This window comes from Castanea sativa, chromosome 7, assembly GCF_040712315.1.
Source record: "Castanea sativa cultivar Marrone di Chiusa Pesio chromosome 7, ASM4071231v1".
Classification (NCBI taxonomy): Eukaryota; Viridiplantae; Streptophyta; class Magnoliopsida; order Fagales; family Fagaceae; genus Castanea; species Castanea sativa.
Genome location: NC_134019.1, coordinates 24,963,202 through 24,977,703, shown reverse-complemented (window position 1 = coordinate 24,977,703; position 14,502 = coordinate 24,963,202). Strand labels below are relative to the sequence as shown.

The following is a 14,502-nucleotide window of genomic DNA, read 5'->3' as shown; positions in this document are numbered from 1 at the left end:
AATTGGAGAGGATTAAATGTATATGATCCAAGATCAGCAATAAAATGAAACTATATGAGAGAAGACAATCAAAATCAACATACCAACTGGTCGTGATATTGTTGTCACCTTTTGTCTGCCTGCTCTTCTGGTCCAATGAGACCAAGATCTGAGATCTTTTGTTGTTGGTGAGAATTGAGAGCCTACTATCCACTTAATGAATGAGACACCATCACAAAATCTTTTGATAGTTAAAACTTTGCTTTGATTCAACAACCATCTCGAGTGCCGTTGACCAACCCACCATCACGGTCACTGTCTTTGTTCCCTTTCATATACCTGCTTAGGGTCGTCAGTCCTAATTTCATCTGTCTAAACTGTGTAGAGAGCTCACACGGTTGTGTGGGTGTTTTTCCAAATGCTTTCTAAATACAAAGAGGCATTTTTCCAGTGCAGGTCAATTACTTCATTCCTTTCAAGCTAATAAGTCCATTTTCTAACTTGAAGACAATATTATAATTGCAATTTGTAAATGAATGCTTATTTGCAACAGGTAGTGGTTTGCGCGTTTGTTATGCAGAAGTATATAACTCATTCAATTCTCTCCACCTTTCTCACTGTGAAGCTACCTAAATTAGCTTTCCATATAGATGTATTTAGGTTTGCTTAGTAGTCTCCAAAGACTCAGAACAACAACAAATTGTTGTTAGAGCAGTTGACTAGGGCCATCATAGATAAACAATACGAAAATGTAGCAATAACATTAGACAGCAATTCAAGCAAAAGCTCCTTTCATCACATCTACTTACTGGACAATCGTCAATTTATATTACCCCCAATTTCATTTTCCCTTTCCACTAACAAAATATAGGCTGCAAAAAGAGCACCAAACAAAACAAGCTATATATACATATACTATTACACTTCCCATCACTTTTTTTACAAAAAAGAAGAAAGTCAGCACACTGTGGCAATATCACAAACACCTAGTACTGGGTCTAATCTTCACCTCCATCATCATCTTGAACTTGATCATCTTGACCATCCCCTTCAAACCCACCTCCCAAACCACAAACCCTTTCCCACACATCCTCCGAAACAGGCACAACCGACAGCCTTGGCTGCCGAAACAGAGCAAAACCCTTCAACCCAACATCCCCTTTCATCTCCTTCAAGTCCACAGGCCTCCTCATCTCCCCCACTGCCTTCACATCCACAGCCCCACCACCATCTTCATACCACTCCTTGACAACAGTCACCACGCCGACAACGCGGCGGGCCTTGGAGCCAGAGTGGTAGAAGAAGCAGAGGTCACTGAGCTTCATGGACTTGAGGTACTTCTGGGCTTGCTTGTTCTTGACACCATCCCAGTTGCTCAAGCCTCCATTGGCAGCTTGGTCCTCCCATGACCACTCTCCTGGCTCTGTCTTCAAAAGCCAGAACTGCTTGTCTTCTTTGCCCATTGTTGAAAGCTTTCTGTGCGGGTTTGTTATTGTTTGTTGAGGTTTCTTCAGGGGTTTTTGTTTGTGCAGTGGAAGAGTATTATGGCGGGATTTTGTGGAGTTTGGCGCCAAGGGAATTACCGCAACTAGTTGCTAACATATAAATACAACTTAAAATAATTTTATAGAACCTTAAATTGACTAAAAAAATCATTGGATGAATTACTTTTATATGACTTCAATTTGTATTAGAGTTTGATGAAGAAGTCATTATTTAAATGTGTAATGACTTACAAAAAATTCATCAAACAGTTTCAGATACTGAAAAAATAACTCTAAAATTCATATATTAGTGTGTGTGAGATTACACAAATTCAAATGTTAAAATTTTAAAATGCCAAAAAAAGATATATAATTAAAGAATAAGTTATTGAAATAATTCAAAAAATATATGACTATTCAAAAGAGAAATATAAGAAAAAGAAAAAAAAAAAGTACATGAACTTATAAAGCAATAAGTCTTAAATTTTAACGGATTTAAACTTTAAATGAACCTTATTAACATATGACTCACACTAAAAAATGTTAAGCAGGAGCCAACGTTGAAATAATAAAAGCCATACCTCTTCTTAATATATCATATATAAGTTTTCTACCCAAGAAATTTACATTCTTTCATATCATGAGGTGAAGCAAAGACATATGCTCTAGCAATAACCTTAAATTTCAATTATTGCAAACTTTTTTATCTTGTAAAAAATGGTTAAAAAGAGTTTGGTGGTTCATATACAAAATTTTTTTAAAAAAAAAATACATGAAAAACCATTATATATATATATATATATATATATATATATTTATTTAACAAAGTAGAGGAGACAAAAATAATAGAAGAAGAAGAGTTCATACCTTTTTTTTTTTTTTAAATATTAGAGTTTGCACTGCTTTTATAGTGTTCATGATGAGTTTGAGTTTGAGTTTAAGTTAGACTTGTTAAAGAGATAGAGTTTCACTTTTTGTTAAATTTGGATTAAATAAAAATAATTTTTTTTTATAAAATGGTAATGTAAGTTTGAGTTTAAGTTGAACTTGTTAGAGAAACAAAGTTTTACTCCTTGTTAAGTTTGAACAAAATAAAAATAATTTTATTTAAAAAAAATGATAATGATGTGACAAGCTCTGGAGAGGTCAATAAAAAGTTGAAACTTTGGTTTATATATATATATTTGTGTGTGTGGGGGGGGGGGTGGGCGGTGTAAAGCCCATTGTTTTAGAAGTTAGAATTGGGTCTTATATTTGGGTAGTACTATGTACTGGCAATATGGATTACGATATGGCAATGCCAACTCATATTAAAGTGGACCAAACTTTTTGGATGGGAATATCGTTGAGTTTGGGCCTATAATGTAAGACATTGGTATGTTCCTAAAAATGACATTGGTATGTTAAAAAAAAAAAAAATAGAAAGAAAGACATGATATTATCTCCAAGAGGTGAGTTTAATATTACTGTCATTTTTTTTTTCTTTTGTTTTGTGTACCACTTTTTAAAATTTCATATTTTTTTAAATACAATTTTTTATACCAATTTTCAACATAAAGCAAAGGCAAATCTGGGGACAAAAATTGCAATTGACGTTTTGCTTAATTTATGAAAGAAAAAGTTTCTTTCCAAATTACTTTGGGAAGAAAACCTTTAAAATATGTTTGGTTTGGAATATTTTAGGGAGGATGAAAAAAATATATATATATGAGAGAAAATAGGTGAGAGTAATGTTTGGTTGGGAGGGGAAGGAAGAGAGAAAATTGATGGGGCTCGGCTGTTTTCCCTCCGGGCCATCAAAACTCTATAAGTAAATTTATATAAAATACTTCTTCTATTCTCTCACTTTTTTTTCTAACTAAACAAAAGAGTTTTTTATTCTCTACTTTTCCATCTCTTCAACCAAACACACATGAAGGAAAACTAAATATTTTCTATCCTCTCACCTTTCTATTCTTCACAATTTTCTATCATTCTACTTTTTTATATCCCCAACCAAACAGACCCTTAGTTACATCCTATATCTTTGTATTTGATATGAATTTTGAAATCTAATTATTGGATTATATGTTTTTATTATATTCTTTATTCTTGCAAAATTAAAAAAAGATCAAAGATCAATAGCTATGTTATTGATCAAATGTTTAAATTTCTCAAGTTTTTAAAGTTTAAAATCATGTATAAAAAATAAAATTTATTGATCGAATAATAAATAGCATCTAATTTGAACAAATTTAATGTTCATGCTAAGAACATAAAAGATATGCAACCCAACTATTAAAATTTTAAAATTCACATCTAATAAAAAAATATAACAAGAGTTTTTGGAGAGAAATCTTGTCCATTTTTAAATTTTTTTGGGGGGTCCCACTTTGTGAGTCTTGGATAAAGCAGCTTTTTTTATTATTATTATTTATGTACTTACTTATTTTGCTTTGGTTAACTTATTCCTTAAACACCCATAGTGACTATTTGTGGGTCCCACCTAATGTTTTTGCTCAGAAGTTAACCACAACTAGCTTCTTGAAAGTATCACTCTACTTTTCCTACAGTAGTTTTAGGAAAATAGCAATTAATTTATTTTGTTTCTCTTTTATCTTTTTTTCTACAGTACCTTCAATATATATATACATATATATATATATATATATATATAAGCTGAAGCATAACATTTATTCTTGCTACACTCCAATTGAGCCACATTATCTCCATGTCACAAAGTTTTTTATTTTTTTAAATTTGGTTTCCACTTCATACATTCTCTTTAATTAATCTCATTTTCTCTCGCTCAATTCATCATCTTTCCATCAAACAAACGGATAATTTTTATACTATTAATAACTTTCCTATTGAATCCAAATTGCCTTAAATTCAGCGATCAATCATTCTCTCTCTCTCTCTCTCTCTCTCTCTCTCTCTCTCTCTCTCTCTCTCTCTAACTTATCATCTCCTTATCAAACAAACGGCTTCTCTCCCCCCATCAAAGCATTCAATTGCCTCCCTTTGGATTTAAAACCCAATGATTTAGTTTTTTTATATATATAGGTTTTGAATTGCTTTCTTTCCACCCTATAGGTCATTTTTTTTATCCATCCCTTGAACTACTTTGCTTTTTTGCTGCAATTTTTTATGGTTTGTACTGGATTTTCTTTTCTGGGGCTGTAAATACCATGTTTTTTTTCCAAATTTCAATTGATAGTCTATTTCATTGTATTCATGCTTACAATTTTTCTTTATATAATTATGGTTTACCCATTAAAATTAATTGTGACAAAAGAATTGGAATGTGTTTTATTGATTTAGTACATGATCATTTGCCTTCCATTTGTTTATTTTATTTTCTAAATGGCTTTTTAATTTTTAAAATTAAATACTACATAAATTCTTGCAAGTTTTCTTTTAATCTCATCTAAATCTATGCTAATTTTCAACTTCTAAGGATAACTTGGAAGAGGAAACAAAATATTATGATTGATAGGTATGGACCGTATGCTGTTCCTCTTTTTCTTTATATTTGGGATTATAACTTAGTTTTATATGGTTATTTTCATTAATTTTTTGACAAATTACGATGTAAAGGTATGTACTGGATTTCATTTTTCAAGGTTGCAAATACCATTTTTTTTTTCAATTGATAATCTATTTCTTTGTATTCATGTTTACAATTTTTCATTACATAATTGCGTTTTACCCATTAAAATTGTTTGTGTTTAAAGAATTGGAATGTGTTTTATTGATTTAGTACACGATCATTTGCCTCCCATTTTTTAATTTTATTTTTGATATGGCTTTGTAGTTTTTTAAACTAAATACTACATAAATTCTTGCTAATTTTCTTTTAATCTCATCTAAATCAATGCCAATTTCTAACTTCTTAGGATAACTTGGAAGTAGAAACAAAATATTATGATCATTAGGTATGGATTGTATGGTGATCCTCTTATTCTTTGTATTTGGGTGTAGATACTGTATTTTGTTCGCCCCTAACTTACGTGTTGGACCCCAAAAATTCCAAAAATATTAACTTTCTTCCATGGGGCCACAAAAACATCTGGATTGACGTAGCACAACCTGTTCGAGCATTGGAGTACTCAAAATTCCATTTCAGGTCACATTGACCAAAGTGCCCCTGGTCAACCTTAGGTTGACTAAAAGTCAAAGCTAGTCAAAATCATCCCAAAACAACATTTTTCATGTTTCTACATCAAACCCAAGCTACTTGGTGATTTTCGTCAATTTTCACAAAGTTTGACTCAAGGTTGACTCTTGACGGCCCCGAAAATCCTAATTTTGATCCAATCATCATATTAGTTTGAGACTAGTATCATTGTAAAGATTATTGAATTCCTTTTCTAACAACTATTTATGGGTTGAAATCGGAGTTAAAACGGTTGAGATATCACAGAAACTGTACAAAGCTCGCTTCTTGAGGCCATAACTTTCAATCCATTTGTTGGAATTTCAGTTTCTTTACTTTTCTAGAAACTAGACATCTAGAGCTTTCCAGGGACACTAAGACCGACTTAATCAAAGTTCAGAAAGGCCTTCAAATATGTATCCAAAGTCGAACTAGGGAAGAAGTTGTAAACATCGCATTTTGTACCCCTTACGACTCGGATCCCCGTTCCCCAATGATGCTCGAACTCTAAGGCCCAAGGCTACTTTAGAGCCCAATCAGATATCAAATTGACTTGAGGAGTATTAAAATGGAAAACATAACCTTTTAAATGAGCTAAAATCTATTTTGGGAATTAAAATTACCAAAGTGGCCTTCGGCTCACGTACGTGAGCAGTGGCTTGCGTACGTGGGCCAAAGTATGTGTACACAGGCACATTCCTGCGTACGTAGCTAGGGTTTCTTAAGTATGAAAAATACAAATTTTCTACAATAATGGCTGAGCTTTGGAATGAATCATACATCGTCTAGGAGCTGTTCCAAACCCCATTTTTTCCACTATATAAAGCCTTACATGGTACATTTTCAAAACACACAAAAATCCCACGACAAAAACCTAAGATTCACTAGAAAATAGTGAATCAAAAGGGAGTTTTTCCAAAACACCCTCAAGTCAATTTTATTTGATTGGAACCTTTTCTGGCCCTAATCCTTTGAGTTTAAGATTACTGATCACATGTTTATTGAGTGTGATAGATTTGACTGAGGGGAATAGTCAAAAATCAAAACTTGGGAACTCCTTTTTGAGGTATCAAGCTTTAACTTTTTATTTTTATTTTTAACTTTTCTTTCTATGTTTTAATCTTGTTTTTTTCTTGGTTTATGTTTATGCATGTTCGCCTAGGTTAGTTTTATAGTTCTTTTATGTTCTTAGCATGTTAGTCTGCTAGAATTAGGGTTCTTTTGTTTGTGCTCTGTTTTTCTGTTTTGTGTTTTTGGGTTAAGGTTTTGAACAAGTCCCATGCACGCATGCCATAAGCATGTGTACGCAGGTTAAATCTTTCGTACGTAGGCCTCTGGCTGGGTATGCAAGTACTTGATCGGGAACCCTAATCCAGATTTCTTATGTTATTTGATTTGCTGGTTTCACATGTCTTGTCTCTTTTTAAATCATTTTCATGTGTTTACATGTATCTGAGTCTCTGTCTTGTATGCTTGCTTATCTCTAACACGCTTAGATTAGGGTTTTAGGCTTGTTTCTTGCTTTGATGTCATGGCCATGCATTCACATGTCCATTCATGATGCCATAGGTGTTGTGTTACTGAAAGGTAAGTGAAGGTTAGCCATGCATAGGTATGAACATGCATTTAATAATGTATGTCGTTTAAGTGTTTGTTTTATGTCCAATTGTATGCTCTACATGATTATGTGATTGTCATATGCTTGCTACCATGTTTAGGGTTGCTGCCTTGTTTTAGATATAATTGGGTTTTCACTTGCTAGATGAATGCTAGGGTTTGTATATGTGTGTGGTTTGGCTTCTTTTTGCTTTATGGATAGATAAGTGTTGTTTTGGGATAAAGATGCAATGATTGTGTGTTAGATGCATATTAGTATGTGTGTGTAAGTTTAGAATACAAGTGTTGAAGTTGTTTTTAATAGGGTCAAGACATAAGACACAACGATGGGAGTCCAATCTTAGGGTTGGGCGATCTTGAGTACCTAACACCTTCCTAAGAGCATATCTAAACTCCGAACCCATACTCCGATAGTAAGATCAAATGTCCTTCCTTAAAAGGATGTTATATACATGGTTCCTAGACCATTGCAAAACTAGGTGGTGACTCCCCTCCCTTGTGCCCATAGAAGCTAGGATTGCTGATGTCAACATTGGACCCGATGGCCACTAAAGGGCCAGGTTTTCATTATAAATATCCCCAGATCCTTTTAGTTAAAAAAAGAAGAAGAATAATTTAGGTAGTTTTAGAGCATTTTCTGGGTAGATTCTCTCTTTTTTCCTCTCTAAATTCTCTCCAAATACATCAAAAAAACCTTTGATTTCTTTCTTTTCTCAACAATCAAGAGGTAGTGTTCGTGCACTCTTTTTCGTCTCCTTGGTCTTAGGACCTTGGATTTGAGATTTTTAAGGGTGTAGATGTAGCCTTTTAGCTACAATCTACACCTTTGGCTTTATCTTTCTTCATAACATATCTATTAGCTTTCCATAGTATATCTTTGCATTATTTTGCTTCCTAGCATGTTTTATAACTTTTTTAGCTTGTCTCCTTGCTTTTTGCGATGTTTTATTGCTTTGATGATGTTGGTCTAGCCTTCTTCAACTAGGATATGCCTAAATATTGTTGTGCTTAGATCCATATGCCTAGATGCTTTTTGCCATACTTATGCCTAGATCTACATGTTCATGTGTTCCTTGCCATGTTTATGCTTAGATCTATATCTTTGTATGCTCCATGCCATGTTCATTTGTCTAAATCTACATGCTGGTTGCTATGCAATGTGCTTCTAAAGCCTTTTTACCTCTTGTTATCCATTTTTCTTGTGTTTTGGCCCTTTAGGTAAGTTGTAGATCTAGATCTTGTGGTCTAGGTCTACATCCATAAACCTAGGCCTATATCAAACAGTTTGGATCATTTCCTTTATGCATAATTATGTTTGCTTGCTTCTATACTTTATATCTATGTTTGCCTGTCTAGATCTAGGCTTTGTCATGCTTTATGCCCTTCGTGGGCTTGTGCTTGTCGGTCTTTAGGGCCACTTGCTTGTAGTTGCACTCGTCCCTCTTGTGGCTTGTTTGGATTTAACCGCTTATGAGAACACATCTTTGTGATGTTAGTGTGCTTGGTACACACCTTTCTCCGCTCCATGTGATAATGTTATGCTTGCCTTGTGCCACCTGTTTGGCTTTCCTTGTAGTTTTGCATTTTTACACGCTTGTCTACATGCTCATGCATGAGTCCTTGCATGCTTGTTTCATCAAGCCTAATTATACTATCTCGTGTGACTTCACACCCATCTCTGATACATGAGACCCCGAGTCCCTTATAGTAATTTTGTTTGATGGCACATGTGTCGTCCATACTCCAATCCAATGGAACTATGGACACTTGATCCAAACTTACATTTGTCCTCCTAGGACACCCCCTTTTGTTTGATAACATGTTTGTTTTCCTCTTTGTGTGCTTAACGTGTTTATTTTCCCCTGTTTGGCTCTCTTTGCTAGTGTGTCTCTTTGCATGCTCTCTTTACTTCTTTGTTATCCCGTTTGCTTGTTTGCTGGCTACTCTCTTTGTTTGTTGCATGTACACGCATGGAGCGAGGATGCTTGGAGCGAGGGCAAGACCTTCTAAGAGCAGCAACAAGGGAAAGGGATGCAATTAAGAAAATGCAAACCCAAAAAGGGCAATGTTTAGTAGATTAGGAGGCCTAGCCCCTCTCGAGTGGTTCACTCACACTCTCTCTCTCTCTTAGCCTCTTCTCTAGAGCTTTGTATTAGGGTTTCTCCTCCATGTAACCTTTAATTTTCCTACTCTTTTCTTAAGTCGCGTTCTTTGGGTATGACAATGTTTGTTTTACATTTCTTGTACCTTGTTGAGCCATACCCTTAGAACGTTGGCAATGTCTGCTTTAGTTTCCTGCTCTGTGTGATAGCATTGTAAATTATGTATGAATATATATATATATATATATATATATATATATATATATATATATATATATATATATATATATATATATGCCTATCAACTTTGCATGTTAATTTGATTAATGAATAAACTTGGCTAATTAATCAATTAATATTTCACAAGGGGTCAATACATTTTGGCCTATCAAGTAGTATCAGAGCAGGCACACTCTGATTAGGATTTAATCTTTGCTGTGTGATCCATTGACCCCTGTTTGTCATGGATAGAGGACAGTCACTCATTGTACCTCCTTTATTTTATGGTACTAACTATACATATTGGAAAGTACGTATGAGAGCTTTCTTGCAGTCTCTAGATGAGAAAGTGTGGCAAGCTGTGGAGATAGGCTGGACCAAGCCGAAGGAAGCGCCGGTCGATTGGGATGATGCAAAGATCAAGGTGGCAAACTTCAATAGCAGGGCATTGGATGCCTTATTTAGTGCAGTCACAAATGAGAAGTTCAAGAAGATATCCTCCACTGAAACTGCAAAGGAAGCATGGACCATTCTCCAGACAACCTATGAGAGAACCAAGGCTGTCAAGGATTCAAAGCTTCGGAGGCTCACTATTAGCTTCGAAGAAATCAAGATGGAGGAGGATGAGTCATTTGATGAGTTCTATGCTAGGCTCAAGGACATAGTGAACTCAACATTTAATCTTGGGGAAACCATTCCCAAACCCAAGATTGTGAGAAAAGTACTCGGATCTCTACCCGAGAGAATTCATGCTAAGATAACTGTAATTAAGGAGTCAAAGGATATTGATAAAATTCCTTTGACAAAGCTAGTTAGAAATCTGCAGACCTATGAGTTGGGTTTATCTAGGATTGGGAAGTTAAGCAAGAGCAAGAGCATGACACTAAAGACCAAGAGTATGACACTAAAGACCAAAAGTAGTGACACGGATGAGTCTTCCAATGATGAAGATTCTAAAATGAAGTCCTACATCACCAAGCAATTCAAGAAGTTCATGAAGAATGCAAATGCAAAAGGCTTCAACAAGGACCGTAGGCAATCAAGTTCTTCTCAGTCTAAGACCCAAAACAAAGGGAAGATGGATGCTAGGGATGGCAGTCAGTACATTATTCCCTCAGGACCCAAGTGTTTCAGGTGTCAAGGTTTCGGTCACATGAAACAAGAGTGCCCTACCTATCTTAAGTCCATTGGGAAACGCAAGACACTTGCTGCAACCTTGAGTGACATCAAACCTGAGGATGATTCCGATAATAAAGATGACGGAATCCTAGATGCCTTCACGACCACTATCAATCCTATTGAAGGGATTGTAGAAGATGAGGATGAAGAAGAAAACTTGATGGAATCAAAGTTTGAGAAGATGGATGAGCAAGATGACATTCACACAGCATGTGAAAAGTTATACAAGGTCTCCAAAAAACATGAGAAACTGTATAGGTTGGCTACCAAGAAGCTCAATGATTGGAGCTTGAATGAGAACAACACTCCATAAAGTTTGATGAAGCAAATCAGACTATTGGAGCACTGAGATTTGAAAACAATTTCTTGGTTGAGAGAACCAAGAAGCTTGAGGTGGAACTGTTTCAAGTTAGAGCTCAGTTGGAGAATACCTCAAGTGCAAAGCTTGATGAGATGCTCAGCATGTAAAAATCTACCTTAGATTGAACCGGTTTAGGGTATGATTTCTCTTCTCCTAATGTTGCTTCTTCTAGTAGTACTGTTTTTGTTTCTCCTGCTCATATTATTGAATCTAAAAATAATGACTCTAAAAATGTGATAGCTAGTGAGAACATAGACAATGATAAATCTATCTTAGGAGCACCCTCTAAACTTGCTAAGAAAGAAACCAAAAATCTTAAGGCTAAGAAGAGTAATGCCCAAAAGTCCAAAGAGAAGAAGTAGCATCTTTGTCATCACTGTGGAGCAGCTGGACACACTCGACCAAAATGCTACAAGTGGCAAGCCACTCAGCAGAGCAACAACATGGTCTCAGCAAGAAGCCTGAGTCAGTTTCTATCCTCTCTTGCTCCTCTTGGAGATCTTCTCAAAGCCCTCATGTTCCTTACGAACTTGAATAGGTGCAACTCTTCCCCCTCTCTACCGGTTTAAGGGTTCGCCAAAAGAAAAGGTTCTTCCAAGGTGTGGAAGGAAAACGGCTTCAAGTGATTTTGTCACTTTTTCTCTCTCCCTTTCTTGTTTTTGTTTTTGCATTACTTGTGTGTCTTGCTTTCTTTTTGAGACAGTCTAGTTTTTTTGCATTGCTTTATTTGACATGTTTTTTTTTTGTTGTTTTTTAGTTTTGTTTTTTTTTTCTTTCATAAAAATTAAAAAAAATTGAAAAATCAGAAAAATACAAAAACACAGTGTGTTTGTGTATATTGATACTTGTGTACCTTGAATGACCAATGAAACTAGCTTAGATGAGTATCTCTATGCACAACTAAGCAAATAAGCTTTGTGGCTCGTATTTGTGATGAATAAGATTAAGTTATCTATTGTACTTAATACTCGTATCACTCTTTTTGACTGGAATGACTAAAAATCCTAAAAGAAATGAATAAATAACCATCTCACCACTGTTGCCCACCAATCATGAAATGACATCTGTATGCTTCAGCATAGCAAAAGTGCAATGTCAAAAAGCTTAACATAATTGGGTATTTCTTTTCTCTCTCTTATATGCACATGCATGATATGCTTAATAAAATAAAAATATGCAAAGAAAAATAAAAGCAAAAAGATCGAAATGCTTTAAAACATGATTGAAAGCATGTATTATAGAAGATGTGGGAGTTACAGGATGCACCTCGAAGGTGATAGTCCCCATCAAGCAGTTATAATTGTGTGTGAGTTAAATTGATTTACTCATATCTCAAATTGTCATAACATAGAGAAACTTATGCAATCTTGCGATGTTTTCACAGACAACATGCAATATTCTTTGCTACTCTTGATACATGTGCAAGTACAATGTGATTTGGCCATCACAAGGTTTACATGTGTTAATGTATGCTCACTAAACTGTCTTAACTTGTTTTTTAAATATAAAATTGGTTAGATGCGTTTAGTGTGTGTGTGTTTTTGGATCTATGTACTTAAATATTTCTTGATTGAGAGATTTTTTTGAGAGATTAAAATTTTTTTTGGATCCTTGGTTGAGTTGCATGCTTGATTGCATTCATGTCTGTGTTTTTCTTTTCTTGAAAATTTGTTTTTAAAGCAATCTTGACAGCTCCTTGACACCTCTCGACAACTAGACTATCTATCGAGCTCTTCAGCTTTTCTTTATCACAATCTCAATAGCTTCTTGACAGCTCCTCGATCCATCGAATTCATTTTTACTGTGAACACCTCTGGACAGCTGCTCGATAGCTGGATCTTTTCAAGCTTTTAAATCTCGACACCTCTGGACAGCTGCTCGATAGCTGGATCTTTTCAAGCTTTTAAATCTCGACACCTCTCGACACCTCTCAATTTGTCGAGAATTAAGAAGCTCTATAAATAGGATCCGCACGATTTTTTTTCCTCACTTCTCTCGAACTCTCTCGATTGTTTTCTGTCTTTTCACCTCCTAAACACCTTTCTCTCACTCTAAAATTAATTCCCAAGATATTTTTGGCCTAGATTGATCTTTATTCTTCTGGTAAGATCTTGTTTTCATTGTTCATGTACCTCTTCATTCCGGGGCATCTTCCTCTTCTGATCATACCCCTTCTCATATTCGGTTCCGTGATGATAAAGCCCACAAGGACTTTTCGGAGAACTTTTCTAGACGAGGCATTCATTCGGAACGCCAAGTCATTTTGTCGGACTTCTCTAACACTGACCTGCCCACTATCATTCACAGTAGGGGTTGGGAGTCACTTATCCATCCATGCTTATACAGAAGTTCTACTCCAACATGCATGGATTTGATTATTCAGTACCTTATTTTTTTACAAGTTTTCGAGGTACGCGCATCATGGTCACTTCGGATATTGTATCCGATGTGCTCCATGTCCCTAGGGTAGCGCATCCTGACTACCTTGGTTGTGATCATCTTAAGACTGTGTCTAAAGACAAGCTTATATCCTCTTTTTCTGAGCGTCCCTCTGATTGGGGTGATCGTCAGTTCAATTTTTGTTTAGCCTTTGCTAAAGGTCCTAAGTTCATTAACATGGTTATGACCTTTGTTTTGCATCCTCTCTCTCATTATAACTCCATTACAGAGCCCCGTGCTTGGTTTTTGTTATCCCTCATTGAGCATCTTACCATAGACTTTCCTTCTCATTTCATTCTTTCACTCTTCGATGTGTATAGGGATACAGCGACCCATGATAAGCTAATCTTCCCTTCTACTATCATGAGGATTCTATGCCATTTTTCTGTTCCCTTTCCCATTTCCAACCACTTCCATGTTATGTGTGCCATAGACGCCGCTACCGTTAAACAGAGCGAGACGTAACTATGTTCGAGGCAGTCCGGGTCGATTGTTCCTCCAGCTTCTACAACTCCATCCATATTCACTCCCTCTTCTTCTTTTGGTGGTGTGACTCTCAAGGACATCATGGCATAGCTTGTGCACATGGATGCTCACCTCGACACTCTCAGTGATGAGTTGTGTCAGGTGAACACCCGTGTTGGTCGTATTGCACAACGACAGACTATCATGGGTGGCTTCATTGCTTCTCCTCCTCCTACTCTAGAGGCTTTTGAGGATGAGGACGATGATGGTGGTGCTGATGCTTCTAATGATAAGGATGATTGTGTTAGCTCTTCCAGTGATGATGAGATGTCTACTTGATATACATACCCTTTGTTACTCGTGACAAAAATGGGGAGTAGTTTTGGATATGAGAGTAGTCATACTCATAGGAGGAGGGTTAGTATAGGAGATTTTTGTTAGGGAGAGTGTTCATATTTTGGGGATGTAGTAAGGATTTTTTATGTATCTTTTTCTTTTCTCTCTATTTTAGATACATTG

General features: G+C 35.7%; 1 protein-coding gene across 1 annotated transcript; it reads right to left on the bottom strand.

The window, feature by feature from the left end:
• Positions 1–758: 758 nt before the first annotated feature.
• On the bottom strand, positions 759–1,558 carry LOC142643851 (uncharacterized). The gene has a single exon (XM_075818570.1). It carries the CDS (start codon positions 1,440–1,442, stop codon positions 978–980), a length of 465 nt encoding a protein of 154 aa, XP_075674685.1. The 5' UTR covers positions 1,443–1,558; the 3' UTR covers positions 759–977.
• Between the last annotated feature and the right edge of the window lie 12,944 nt (positions 1,559–14,502).